The sequence below is a fragment of the Plectropomus leopardus genome, chromosome 19, assembly GCF_026936395.1.
Source record: "Plectropomus leopardus strain MGB_pleo_1.0 chromosome 19, ASM2693639v1, whole genome shotgun sequence".
NCBI classification, from domain to species: Eukaryota; Metazoa; Chordata; class Actinopteri; order Perciformes; family Serranidae; genus Plectropomus; species Plectropomus leopardus.
The window spans coordinates 19,919,477-19,934,581 of NC_142194.1; the positions used below are offsets into that span (position 1 = coordinate 19,919,477).

At 41.5% G+C, this 15,105-nt stretch overlaps 1 protein-coding gene across 1 annotated transcript; it reads left to right on the forward strand.

The window, feature by feature from the left end:
- On the forward strand, positions 1 to 13,995 carry fscn2b (fascin actin-bundling protein 2b, retinal). The gene is made up of 7 exons (XM_042508609.2): positions 1 to 660; positions 1,001 to 1,099; positions 2,749 to 3,475; positions 10,025 to 10,181; positions 10,979 to 11,100; positions 11,192 to 11,359; positions 12,356 to 13,995. Exons 2-7 carry the CDS (start codon positions 1,007 to 1,009, stop codon positions 12,559 to 12,561), a joined length of 1,473 nt encoding a protein of 490 aa, XP_042364543.1. The 5' UTR covers positions 1 to 660; positions 1,001 to 1,006; the 3' UTR covers positions 12,562 to 13,995.
- The last annotated feature ends 1,110 nt before the right edge of the window (positions 13,996 to 15,105 follow it).

Genomic DNA, 15,105 nt, shown 5'->3' on the forward strand with positions numbered 1-15,105 from the left:
TACAGAGGCGTGCACCCTTTGTTGCCGAGTTCAGCTGTGATGGACGGCTTATGTTTAGGGAAAGAGTGAAGGAGACCTTCAATGTGCTACCATAAAATTTGCAGAACTGCAGAGGATGTTCTTCTTCACTGATCAAACTTTTGTCTGACAAAACGAAAAACCTGGACTTCAAGGAAGGTAAAGAAGAAAGTTGGTGCATTCGATGTGATCCGAAGATAGTTGGCAAAGAAGGGGCGAACACAAAACCCCAGGGAAGGCTAGTCAGGGGGGACCAAGTGATTGAGCCTTCAGGGTGAATAACAAGCAAGAACAGGGGTGAGGCTGGACGAGAGAGCACTTTTCAACAAGAGAGAGGGTCGGCTGTGGAAGCGGAGATAAGCAGTAGAGAACAAAATTAGTCGACAGAGAAAGAGAGGTTGACGCCGGACTCCGAACTAAAGAGAGATCAAGACTGACTCAAGTCTTTGCTGCCTGATTAGGGTGAGGAGAGGCAGCGGCGTAGGGGAGCCGGGAGACCCGATCAACAGAACGTGAGAGCCAGTAAGAGGAGGAGCAGAGAGAGAAAGAATTACAAGAGGACGCTTGGCGAAAGAAGCCTCTTAAATCTGGGAGCTGGAATTAGAGCCGCAGAAACTGCAGAGGGGAAGCCACAAAACCACAGTAAGTAAATTAGGAGGCTGTAGCTGGAAAAATGTATAATAAAGCCATGGGCGGGGGGAGGAATTTGTGGTCTTGGGAGTGCTTTATATACTGTACCTTAATGAATTGATTTCCTGTCTTAAAGACTTTTTCATTTCATCATTCTCCATGACTTCATCCCCTTCCTTATTCCTCACCTCTTTAAAAATCATCTATAACCCTCCCTTTTTTATGCATATCCCTCAATCCTTCATCCTATGTCAGGTCTATTTACCCACTCCTTTTTTCTTTTGCCACTCTTTCCCCCATCCCTAACTTGTCCCTTGTTCTCTTTCCGTCTAATACAATACTGAATCCACAGGTGAAGATGCCTACAAATGGGAACCGTCCCTTGAAGTTGCAGTTTGGGCTAATCAACCATGAAGGTCGCTACCTCACTGCTGAGGCCTTTGGCTTCAAGGTACAAACATGTCATTCAATATGAAAGAAGAACGTCAACATACTGGAAGGTGTCCTCATACAACAGTTTATTTGACATCTTGGGAAAATGCACATTCAGCGGTTCATATGATATCTAATAAATTAGCGCTCCACAAATGACGGAACTTGAAGTTAATGTAAAGTTCAATACTTGATGTGAAGTTACATAGGTTAGGCAAAAAAAACAAAGAAGGCCTGCACACAGCTGTGCCTCTCTCCTGGGTGCCAGCCAGTGCAGGGTAACAATGAATCTGAAAATTGTAAGCTCTAGTGCACAACAGGATGCTCAGGTTGACACGTCTTTGTTAACAGTTCAAATTTAAAAAAAAAGAAGTAAACTACCCATTGCGCATAGCACTTCATCAGATTTGTTGTGTTTAATCACCATCAGCTATTCCATTTAAATCATCACATGCTCATTTGCAGAAGATGAGACAGGTATGCTTCAACTTTGTAAGTCATATCAATCATAATATTACTATGTAGAGTTAGTTTCAATATAAATATAAATGTTATTGGGTAAAATATACAATGAATTTAAAAAATACAGTAAACAAAATTTCATAGGGGATATACTCATAAGGAATAACAGAATTTGTGTAAAGATACAGTAGACAAAAATCTTATAAGGGTACCATAACTCTAAAGAAGAAAGTTCATAAATACTCTTCCAATAAGATATCAAAAACTAGTTGAAAATGTTGAAAAAAGTATAAAACTAGTACAATAAAAAAAACCATTCAGGAATTAATGCAATTAAAAAAACTCAAACAATTCAAAACACATACCAGTATGAGTAGGTGAATGTTATTAGTAGATGCAGTAGTAGATATAAAATTATATAGGTTAGGTTTAGGACAAGAAACATGGTGATGACATACGTTAAAAAAACTAAAATTTCACTTGGTTTTACACATTTATGAACACCAGTCTCCTGGGGGAAAGTCCTGTGTCGTTTGGTACATTCATTGTCCCAAACTACAACCTTATGCAGACTTTGGGTGTTCACACTTGTTCTGTCTTTACGTTCGTCAGGGGCAGGGTATCATTCAAAAAATTACAATACCAGTATCAACATGATACAGATACTTCATTTGGTACCTTTTTTGGCTGACAAGCCAACTCTGTCAAATACACCACATTTGATGTCATTACACCACAGACTGTATGGGTTGTAGCTGCTGCAGTAGTGGGCCAATCAAATGTCGCTTTTATTCAAAAAACGTTTATGATGATTGGCTTCAAGCAAAACCATACATACATCTTTAGATCTGGGTACGAAAAAGATTGAATGCAGGTGTCATTTGACTGGAGAGGTTTCCATACTACCTGTCACAGGGCTATTTTGGACATATATACAGCACTACAAAGCATATTGGTCATGTGATCACAGCCTTCTATGAATTACTGGCTCTTGATTACCTGGGTTGTATATGAATTCTGATTCATTGCTTTTCATAGGTTTTCGTACGAACCGTGCATAAGAACACTACATATTGGCATGATTTTTGGTGCCTACAGGGCTGTGCTCTTTCAGGCATGAGAGTGTCATGTTTGATATACATAGAATATAAAACTAAGGATGAAAAGTCCTCATACTCCACGTTGGAACATTTCCTTGTCTCTCAGGTGAATGCATCAGCACCCAGCATGAAGAAGAAGCAGATATGGACTTTAGAGCAGGACTCTCAGGACACCCAGGTGGTCTACTTGCGCAGTCACCTGGGACGCTACCTGGCCTCCGACAAGGACGGCAAAGTCACCTGTGAGGCCGATGGACAAAATTCAGACTGCCGCTTCCTCATCGTGGCTCAATCAGACGGTCGCTGGGCCCTGCAGTCGGAGCAGCACCTCCGCTTTTTCGGTGGCTCTCGGGACTACCTGTCCTGCTTTGCCCAGCTGATCACAGATGCTGAGCTGTGGGCAGTGCACCTGGCTCTACATCCGCAGGCCAACCTGCTGTCTGTGGCCCGCAAACGTTACGCTCACCTCTCTATGGAGGATGGGGAAATTGCTGTGGATATGAACATTCCCTGGGGTGTGGCAGCACTCCTGACTCTTGTCTACCTGGACGGGAAGTACTGCCTTAAGACCTGCGACAGCCGCTTCCTCAGCAACGATGGGAAGCTCTTGACACAGAGTGGGAAGGCCACGGCGTACACGCTAGAGCTGAAGTGTGGGAAGCTGGCTTTTAAGGACTGTGAGGGGAAGTATTTGTCTCCTATGGGGCCTACGGGCACCCTTAGGTCTGGACGGTGCTCCAAGCCAGGCAAAGATGAACTGTTTGACCTAGAAGAAAGCCACCCACAGGTGGTTTTGATGGCCGCCAATGGCCGATATGTCTCCATAAGACAAGGTAAGGAAAACATCAACAGGAGATTTTGCCCTGAAACCTTGCATGCATGCACAAGCTGCAACTCTTGCAATTTCCTGTGTTCCCTAAAGTCCTACACAGGATCCCACATGTCTGATCTAATGGCTGACCTTATGTGCCACCGAGCGTGGTCACATGAGCCTTTAGCTGACACACACTGACCTACACACATACATAATAAAGCAGAGGGACAACAAATACTACAACTACTACAGTTACTACCACTATACAGTACATACTGTGCACCGATACACCTCCGGAAAACTGAGCTTACAATTCACAGGAAGTACATTAACTTGTGGGCATGCTGGATATGCATAGTTAAGGGAATAGGCCACTCTAATGATTGACAGCTGATAAGGGATGCCTGGTAATTACGGGTAATGTAGTCGGCAATCACGATGCACTGGCATCGTGTTTGATAGCTGCATCTTTCCAGGAAAACAAGATGGATGAGGCTGATATGGGAGATCAGCCTTATATGGGAGACTTGAAACAAATACGTCATTTGAATTAGGGTCCAGTGTCAGTATTGAGTCTTGCACTAGCAAGTGGTTTGGTCAAGTAACAGATTTATTGTGCTTCCATGTGGAAAAAACTACAAAAATAAATTTCCCATTTGCAAGTAGTTTTACATGACTGGATTTTAATGTTGGCAGAGAGAGTGCCGCAGTCCTCGAATGGTGGATACCCCCTCATAAAATTCAGCACATATAATTTTACCAAATAATCTATTATAGATTATCTTTTCGAAAATCCCCTTTCATTCCCTCTCAAATGTACCTCCTGGCTTTGTCAGGCAATGGTGTTAACACTATGCTTTTGCCCCTTGGGCTCACTGAAACAGCTGCTTGTAACTTATATGCTGTGCAGTAATGCTCTGTTGATACTGTATTATGTATTTACTCTTCGGTCTTGTGACAGGGCGGTTGGGGTGCGTTATTTGATCAGCATGCAGGCACAACACACTACTATACTGATGGATTGCACCTGCACCACATTGTCATCGAAGTTTTTTTTTTCTCCCAAACATACGGTTGGATTTCTTTGATGGGTGTAAAAACTAGAAAAATTGTAATTGTGAAGATCACGTTTCATCTAACACAAGACAGACTTAGACAAGTGTTCAGTTGCTGATGGCTGAAATGGTTTGCTGGTCTGATTTGAAACTGGATTTGGGGCGGATTAGCATACACCAACATTGCTTGTCAGCATACTTGGCCATGACACCCATCTGCTGGCTGCAGATTCTTGTCTGCAGGGTCGAGTTACTTCAGCCCCGGGTGCTGTAACTGAATCTCTCCCTGCTCATTGTTCCTGGGTAGCAGTGAGAGCTTCAGGCAGAAACCAAACGACTGTGAGCACTGTAAACTGATTGGTTGCAGGGAAGGAAAGATGTGGTGCAGTGTAACACTCATGCAGTATATAGAGCAGCTTCAATGTATGCACAGATGAAATACTTGCTCACATTTTTCTGCTTTTGCCTGTCTCCCTTTCTCCCTCTCTCTTTCTACACTTGTTCTGCACAAACAAAAGCTTTATCTTCCACCGACACACTCGCCCACACACACAACCATACCATCCTGCTACGGCGAGTGGTGAGTTGAGGTGTGTTGAATTATTGATGAAGTTGGCCCCTGTTCCTGGAAGGCGAGGGGGGGGGGGTCTGCTTTCAGAAACCCAAGCTGCCTCTCACCTGGGGCCAAAGCTTCTGCCCCTCCGGGTCCCACTCTAACCCGCTAATCTATCCCAGTTACCCCCAGCACACCAGCACTGACTGATGCTGCAAATCAAGGAGACAGAGAGAAACCTATTTTAGGTGAAATGCTGAACTGTTAAACCAAATGTTGGACAGAAGTACAAAACAGAACATCTTATCCTGCTCGTACCTCAAAATGCTTACGTACTTTGGGTAAATATTCCTCTGGGTTCAACGTGATGATTTAAGAAGATGAGGGGAAGAGAAGGGAGGATCCAACTGTAGGAGAGCTCTCAAAGGACTCTAGGACAATAGGAGTATGTGTGGAGACAGGTGGGCTCTTTGTCCTCCCTTTTGTCAGCCATGTCTTTACACATAAATTACCACCTTTCTTTGTGCTCCATTTAATTCAGAAGAGTCATATTGGCTACGAATGCATTAAATGGGTTAGTGATAAAAGAGGGTCAGCTGTTATGAGGTAGAGCATGAATTTAGATATTGAGGCGTTAGAGTTTTTGTAGACAGCGGTGAATGCAGCACTCTCTGTCTGCCCTGAGATGCCCCTTATCTTTATTGCCTGCAGTGTGTATTTGTGTGCGTGTGCATGTGCATGTTGTTGTAGATCTGTCATCATGTCTCTCATCACCTCCCAGTGGTTCACTCTGCCCTGAAAGTGAAAAAGAGATGATAGGCCAAAGAGACAAACTTTCCATTAACATAGCTGAACACGTGCACACAAATACATACACTGTAAAACCTGACACGTTGATCTTAAAATAATCAGATTTCCTTGACAAAGTAAATATAACTACAAAATTACTACAAAATCATGTTTTCTTTGTATCCAAGTGTTACATTTACTCAAAATTAGCTGTATTTACTTTTGTGAAGTTGTTGCAACTTAAAAAAGACAATTTGAAATACCTCGTTCTTTCTAAGTGTTAGCAACTTCTGTAAACAAAGTTAGTGTGACTTACCTTGATCATCACAAAGAGGATTTTGCCAATGATGAAGTTTGGAGATGTGCGAGTTCTGTTTTGTTAACATGTTTAAGAAAATACAAATATGACTGACTAGTTTGCAACCAGCAGAATACAGATGTATAGCACAGTGAATTCAGTTTATTGAAGTTGGTAAAACTTAAAAAACTGATATAATTTAACTCATAATTTTTAAGTTGCAAAAACTTCACAATGTGAAGTATATACAATATAATTTTTAATTAAACTTAACACGCAGATATTAAGTAAATATAAATTATGGCTAATATTCATATTTACTAACATTTCTCAAGGCATTTTTTTTAAGTGAATTCAGCTTGTCAGATTTGACAGTGTAAATACACATAATGCATGAATGCACAGACACATACACACACAGCCAATGACCAGATTAGCAGGGAAAAAAGAATGGAAAAAAAAAAACTACTGAAAATGCAGTTGAGGAGGATGACGGATTGGGAGAAAGGGGAAAATAAGGGACAGGGGGATAGTGGCATCAGCTTACCATTAATAATAGATGTCAGAGCCAGCTATCGCTGATGGATTAGTAAGGCCTGCTCCACTTGCAGCCTGCAGGTAGGACAACGCCAGAAAGTGGAGCTGGATCTGGGGTCTCATCCAAAATGTGCCACTGCTGATGTGTGTTTTTGTGAGTGTGTTTTTGTCTACGCACCAGGGAGTGTACGCATTAGGAGTGCATACCATGCGTAGTTTATCAGTGATCGTGGCTATGATGACAACACCTTATTTCGTATGCTTGACCAACTGCTGTGTCAAAGATGGTCATCAACACAGCTATTGATATCCTCAGATTGCTGGCTTGGATTTCAGCGCATCTAATCTCTTTCTCCCCCTGTTCTCTGCTTCTATCTCCTCGTCCATCCTTCTCTCCTTCCTCCGTCTCCTCTCCTCTCATCTATCAGACAGTGGCTACGAGATCCCAGCTGAGCCCTGTCGGAGGATCATTTCTGGGTTGAATTAGTGTGAAATGGACACATAGAATAGGGAGACAAAGCATGACATTGAGTCGGGATGAGGGGGAATGAGAGTGATGGGCCCCCAGGCATAGGTGCGGAGTGGAGGGGCAGAAATTTATGCTTCAAATGCACTTAAGATCAATGATAATTTCACCAGTTGTAAGACCTCATGATACCTAGTTTACCGGGTGTGAATAAGATGTGATTAAAGCGTCCCAGTAGCTCAGTAACCATGACATCTTTGTCGCTTGACATCCCCTCTCTCCCTCCTCCTGTCTGTAGCTACGACCAGAAATCAATCATATTCAAGCAAAATGCCCCAAAAGAGGCTCAAACTCGTACGTGATTGTGCATCTGTGTTGGATTATGCAGATTTATATGCATGCATCTCTCAGTAAAACCACTTGATGCAGCATGTCATAATGTCAGGTTTATTACTTGTGAAGCCCTAAAAACGCTTTACCATGAAATGCAGGAGAAACATCACACTTGTCCTGCCCGTGGTCCCGTCCTGCCAGCTGTCCTTTTCATACAGACACAGTTTCAGTGCCTTTACCTCTAATGGTGGCTAAAAAGCAATCGAACTCTGTAACCTCATTCCACGATCATACCGAACCGATTAAACAGTACGGCGAGGTGGTGTGGCGGCATTGCAGCGCAACAGTGTATAGTGTTAGGGGGCTAGTGTTGGTCAAGCAAGTCCTCAAATTGCAACTTAAGTCTTGCTTTAGTCAAGTCATGTGACTTGAACTCCCAACGTCTGTCATTTAGTAAGTTGTATTGTTCTTTATAACCCCTCTATGATCAATGTGAAGGATGAAATTTTATCTTTCTGTGCCTGCAGGTTACCAATTATTGATCATTTCTGAGGTTTCAGTCTTTAATTATTTTTTATTTTTTAAGGCTCTGTTGTCAAACAAACCTTGGTTCGTATTGGTTTCACAAGTCCCCTCTACACATGAGTAAACTTTGGGTCCTTTAGGATGTAAAAAAACAATATAGCTAGCGAATGCAATTCCATTTTTTGGCATGTTTTCCATATGTTTGATCATTCATCGCTCCGTTACCTTGAGGGTTGAGAGGGGTTGGTAATTATCCACACATCCCGCTAAGTGTGGACCATAAAATCCTCTGGTCTTTTCCTGTTTTTCCTTTATTCTTTTATTGAGGGGATTGAGGGATTGGACGGGTAGCACTTGAAAGCTGATTATATCAGAGCCCCGCTGTGAAGAGGGCAGATAGGCAGGGCTGGAGGTGGGGTGATGGTGGGAGGTGGGAGGTGGGAGTTGACAGGGTCAGGGGTAAGGAGGGAGAAAAGGGGGAAGGGAGGAAAATAGAGAAGGGTGACCAGAGAAGAGAGCAGGGGGAGATAAGAAGGGGGTGATGAGCACCGATGAGCATTGTTAAAGGATTAAATGTATTGGGATGCATCTAATTTGGTATTTAGCTCTCTGCAATCTGTCGCTGGGTGGTGACCAACATTTTTCTTTTTTCTGCCAACATTAATGATAATGCTGACAGTTGAAAATATTAGTCAGTGGTGGAATAAGTGTTTAGATCCTTCTGATCCTTTACTTAAGTAAAAGTATTAATACCACCCTGTGAAAATACTCTGTTACAAATAAAAGTCCTACTTTGAAAATAGCACACAAGTAAAAAAAAGAAAGTACAATCAGGAAAATGTACTAAAAGTCTTAAAAGTAAAAGTACCCAATGCAAAAAACAAACAAACAAAACAACTCAAAATTATTTTAAAAATGAAGAAAAAACACACCAGAAAAACTCAAAATTATTAACAATAAATTGGAAATAAATACCCTAAAACTCAAAGAAAAAACATAAAAACAATTCTAAATCTTAAGTAAACTTAAGTAAAGTACAAGTACTTCAGATTTATACCTAAGTACAGTACTTGAGTAAATGTACATAGTTACATTCTGCCTTTGATTATAGTGGGCTGTTTTAATGTTACAAAGGGCTTCTGAAATAGAGACGAGGCAGAAAGGGAAGGATGTCACTGTGTTGTGTTTCTCACATTTTTGACACCAATTCTGTTTGTTTTGTTAGCATTGAAAACACTCAAATAATTGGTTTCTGAGTGGCTTCTATAATGTGTTTGGCAATCAAAGGTGTGTTTTCTGTTTGGTTGTTAAGTAGTCAGTGCAGCTGATGCAGCGTGTTAATGTTATCTTTGTACAGCACATATGTAAGAAGCATGCTTTCTACACATATAGTGTGTGATAGCTTGTCTGTGGAAGATTTTCCTGCACAGGCACATTTGGTGCATTTATTTTATTTACATCTATATTCTGTCCATAAATGCATCCAGAACCACAATCAGTGAAAATGTATTCACCCCTCAGGAGTATATGCTTGGCACGTCACATCAAGGGCGCATTTCAAGACGGAATCGCTTAAAAATAACCTAACATCCCAGGATCAAATGTGATTACCAACTCTTTCATGCTGGGCCAAGCTAAACATAACAATACAACCTGATTAGCTGTGTAGCTTTTCCCAAATTCCTTTGTTGCTTTTTAACTTGCCACTGAGAAACCAGGAAGGAAAGAAAAGAAGGAGGAGTTTGTATATGTCATGCAGAAATTATACCTATTCAGTACAATCAAATGTATTTTTGTGAACACACGTATGGGTGTTGCCTTAAGATTTGGCATTCACTGCACATTTGCAATATCCAACACGTGCAACTGAGAAATAACTAGAAATGGAAAGTGACCATTAATAAAAACTGTGAGCAGCAGAGAACGGATGGATTTCTCTAGACACTAAATAGTTTCTCAGGTTTTCATGCTGAAGTATTAATGACAACACACACTTGCTCTGTCCCTCCCAGGAGTTAGCCTCGCAGCCAATCAGGAGGATGAGACGGACATGGAAACGTTTCAGATGGAGATCGACAAGGAAACCAGGAAATGTATGTTCCGCACCAGCCAAGGGAACTACTGGGACCTGGTGGCCCACGGAGGCGTTCAGAGTACTGCCACTGAAGTGTGAGTCAATGCTGTTACATCACGAGTGCAGAGTGAAAGTGAATACATCGTCCACGTTATGTGTCAACTCTACATTTTAACATTACAAACACAGGTTAAGAAAAGGAACTGCTCTGCACAATTACAGTATGCCCACTATTGAAACATTCAAGTTGCTGCATACGACATTCAGATCATTAATGCAGCAGCAAAGACCTATTTTCTATGTAAACATATAATCGAGTAATGGTGTCCTGAGCAGAAAATGACCTCTCGGTCCTTGTGTGGCTAGACAATTTCTGCCACTTTGCACTTCGCTTCTACAGTCGTTACCTCTGGTAATGCCGTCCTGACCCACAGTGGCAGAACAGCGGCATCATGGAAGCTTAACGCCCACCTAAACAATGCAGCTTAAGGCTGCAGGGATTGTGCACTAGTTTCACCCCTGGGTGTGTGCAATATGTGTTACATACAATGTATGTGCAATTTGGATTATGTGCAGTTTATTGGTGTGATTTGGTGCAGCAGTTTGTTTATGTGTATTTCATCTTATTGTGACTGTGAAGGTATTTATGGGCGTGGCATCTAAGTCCAATTCCCATAATTGGACAATAAGATATATTGTATCATATCGAATCGCATCAGATATATAGCACATATTGACAAATCACAGGTTACATGACCTCATTCCCCTCAACGTATCTTGACAAATAGATTAAACTTCCCTCTTAGTTGATTTACTTTGCCCCTTTTCATTTTGCATGTGCACCCAACACAATGACAAGTCTCATTTTCTGTCTTGTGCCGCCTAACTGCAGGTCGGCAAACACCATGTTCTCAGTGGAGTGGCTCGGCCACAAGGTGGCACTGAAAGCTAACAATGGAAAATACATCTGCACCAAGAAAAATGGCCAGCTCCTGGCTGTCAGTGATTCCATAGGTATGACAGAATCTGAGGACTTGACCTTTACTAACGTACCTCCTCCTCCTTCTGGTGTGTTTTCATGATTTTTCCGTTATCTTTTTGTCAGGTGAGGACGAACAGCTCACTCTGAAACTGATCAACCGACCCATGCTGATCCTGAGAGGAGAGAACGGATTCATCTGCCACCACAAGAACTCCAACACACTGGACGGCAGCAGATCGGTCTACGACATCTTCACCCTGCAATTCAGCAATGGGGCGTACCACATTAAAGGTCAGCATGTAACCACTCAAACAAAATGTACTGAATCCCTGCTTCTTTTTTGCTCTCCAACTCTGTTTCCGCAATAATAAACACCAAGGACCAGATGCATAAATGATGTATACGCACAAAAAACATGCGTATGTAACTGGCATTTCTAAAGGAGGAGTGTACGGTGAGAATGTGTTCATCTCACACATTCTTCAGAGCAGACGTACACACAGTTTTACCTGAGATAGCGGCAAGTAATATGATAGGAAGGAGTTTAAAATAAATTGAGAGACAGAAAACAATGTTTTAAAGTTGTTTGCACACTTCACTTGGTGCTTGTTACCTTTTTTCTGTTTTCAATTTTGAAATGTTTTGGAATGTTTTTTTATATTTTTGTAATAATTTTGAGTGTTTTGTATTTTTTATTTAAATCTACTTTGGAGTTTTGCTGTGATTTTTTTTCTTTTTCCCTTTTTTTTTTTAAATTTTGGATGTGTGATTTTTCTTAAGATTTTATGGTTACTATTACTTTTGATACTTTAAGTAGATTTTCATGATTATACTTACTTTCACTAATATACCATTTTGAATGCAGGACTTTTACTTCTAACAGGGTATTTCCACAGGGTGGTATTAGTGCTTTTACTTAAGTAAAGGAACTGAATACTTCTTCCACTACTGCACGTGTCAGTATGCAAACGGATGTTCAGGGTGTTTCTCCGTCCATTAATGGTGAATTATGAGTGTGGAAATGAGGCTAAGCGCCCAGCCCCACATTGATTGAGATTTCTAATAGAATCAAGCATATACACAAACACAGCTTTATAAATCTGATAAAAAGATTACGTATACACATTTCTGCCTCTGTGTTTACACACAGTTTTGGTCATGAATCTACACAGAGTTTTATGTATCTGGCCCCAAGTGTCGCACATTAGTTGATCAAACTCCTGATAGTCCACTCTGCAGCACTAACACACTGCAGCTGCTCGGCTCTCTGTGCGTTCAATCCTGCAGGCGTTGATGGACGGTTCTGGTACGTGAACAGTGCTGGGCTGGTCTGCTCGGACGGTGAGGTCCCTGAAGATTTCACTCTGGAGCTGCTGGAGCACGGTCGCCTCGCCATCCGCGGCAAGAACGGCAAATACCTGCGTGGAGACCAGGGAGGCACGCTGAAGGGAGACGGACTCAGCCTGAGCAGCTCAGCCTTGTGGGAGTATTAACACAATCCAATATAAGTCCGAACTCTGACCTTTCATCGGTGAGTTGATCGGCTGCTATTCACCAATCAAGAGCCAGCGTCAGTGCTGTAAAGGTTTACTCTGTGGGACTTTAAGGTGAAAGACAGATACTCATCACGAGTTACAGCTTGTCCTGATTTCATCCCACTTTTTGTTTTATCTTTCCTGTTACAAAGAGGTGGTAATAGGTAATTGACTCATACAGGAGGAGAAAATCCAAGACGAATCGACCATATTCAGCCAAGAAAAGACTTGATGAAGTGAGCAATGTTTTGAGCTAAACTGCAAAAATTTGTGTGAATGAAGCTTAGAGTTTTTGTGTTGTTCCTTTTGATTTTTTCAACAAGTATTTGCAGCAAGATTGAATTACTGCATGAAGCTGAACTACAGATAAAAAAAATTTTCTTTTCAGCAAGGACGTGTAGATTTCTAAGCGTCCTTCAACAACTGCATGGCAACAACTTCCTTTTTCTCCTCATCTTTATCTCTCCAGCCTTTCCACCTCTCGCACTGGTATTATATTTTTGACAGCAAGGCAACAAATTGTAATGTTGTGTGTAGTGAAAGCTGAAGAAGTACAATAATTCGGGGTGCCATTTCAGACAGATGCGGCCACCATTACACGTGAGGTCACCTTTTGAAATTCATTAGCATGGTGCTGCTGTCTGAGGTTGTTTATTAACAGACAAGAATGATTGGGTTTCTGTCACCTGTAGAAACAGTAGAAGACTGTAACCAACACTTGTGTACATGTACATGGTAGCAGTACTAACTCCAACCTGTAACTGAAGTAGGTTGATTTTGCATTTGTCCCTCTGTATGTTTTTCTACAGTTCTTCTTTCTCTTATGATCATGAAGAAAAAAAATACACTCGTATGACTGCTTATGTTTTGTTTTGTTTTGTTTTAGTAAAGTCATACTTCCACAAGGATTATAGAAAATGGGTCTGGTTTGTGTTATTCAGACCTGACAGTTTTGACAACCGTCATCCTGCACCATTGTCATGGTCCTATGTGGGGAAATCAAATTCTACTGACATCAGTAGTACAAATATTTGGTTCTTTGGGTGCATTTTGAATTGCATACTTTTTACTTTTAGTTGGTAGAACGGCTGCCCTTACAGTGTGTACTGTTACGTGCAGCATGCGCACAGTCGGGACATACTACTTTTTCATAACGTTGCGCCCTGAATATTCACCCTCTTTCTCATATGTTTGTTACCATGGAGATAAATCCAAATCGCCGTTCGCCAAACTAGGCAGAGACAGCAGTCTACCCAGAAAGCTCTGCTGTCGTCACTAATCAGTGTTTAACTTTAAGTTATAACTGCATACATGGTGAAGTCCAAATTTATATTTGCATTAAATAAACCTACTTATGCATTTCTCTGTCATAGTTATTTTCTTTTTTTGTTGTTGATAATCCATGTTATTATTTTGTTCACATAAACTATTCATATTTCTGTAACTACCATCCGACTGGTCAAATGCAAAATGTTCATCTTTTGACAGTATTCTGTTACACACAACTTAGTGTGGTGACTGAGGTAACTAAAATAACCCAAAAATATAATGTGCACAGTAACTAAGGTTACACTGATTCCTTGGCGCTGAGGTTTCGAGTGTTTGCTGTTTGTCATTCGGAGCAGAGGAGGACTTTCTTCTTCACTGTCTACATTGCTGTTTCGAGGGTTCGCTGTTATCTGTTATGTTGCAGCACTGTAAGCATCAGGTGTCAGCATCCAGATGACACTCATCCTGACACATGTCAGGATCTGCTGCTGCTTCGGACATGTGGAGACCGACAGATTACACAGTCTACACCTCGATGCACACAGGTGTTACTGTTCCTGTGACTAAAGTAGCTGTTGCTGTGAAGATAGCTGGAGGTGCCATCAGGTCCTCACCTATCATAGGGCACTGTTTTATTGGTTTGTCTTTCCTGGCTTGTTGCTGGTGAGTGACATCATAGAGTCTCCAGACTGGCCACTGCTTCTATAACTGCTGTTTTACCAAGATCAAAACAGGAAGTGTTTCAGCCTGCTCTTGTAATGGAAAGTGCAGCTGTTTTTACTGTTTTTGATGTGGTGTTAGCAGGAACTTGTGCTTCTTTCTTCATGGCACAAGGAAGCATTTGTATTATTGCTGCCACGGCGAGGGCAGGATTCCTCGCTGTTCTTGCCGCAGAAAGACAAATTCTCCAACTGCGTTCACGCTGGTCAGGTGGTTGACCTGCTGAACCAGTTTCTTGTCTTTCTGCTGTGCTTTTTCAATCCCTTTTTTGAAAACAGTGACTGTGGCAGGATTGCCTGCCGTCAGCCTCCCCTTCTTGTGATTTAGAGAATAATTGTTTTCTAGTTGATCCAAAAACAAGCAGAAAAACAGGTTCCACCTCAGAAGTTTATATGTTGACATACGTTGTTTAAAAAGTTTTACCAAAGTTTGTTTCATTCATCAATATTGAATACAAAACCCAAACAGGCTGTTTTGGAATTATAATGTGTGTTAGATGTTTTTTTTTATGAC

Coding starts and splice junctions, on each gene's coding strand:
- fscn2b (XM_042508609.2), top strand. CDS start 1,007: ATGCCTACAAATGGGAACCGTCCCTTGAAGTTGCAGTTTGGGCTAATC. Junction 1,100..2,748: donor CTGAGGCCTTTGGCTTCAAG/GTACAAACATGT, acceptor CTTGTCTCTCAG/GTGAATGCATCAGCACCCAG. Junction 3,476..10,024: donor ATATGTCTCCATAAGACAAG/GTAAGGAAAACA, acceptor TGTCCCTCCCAG/GAGTTAGCCTCGCAGCCAAT.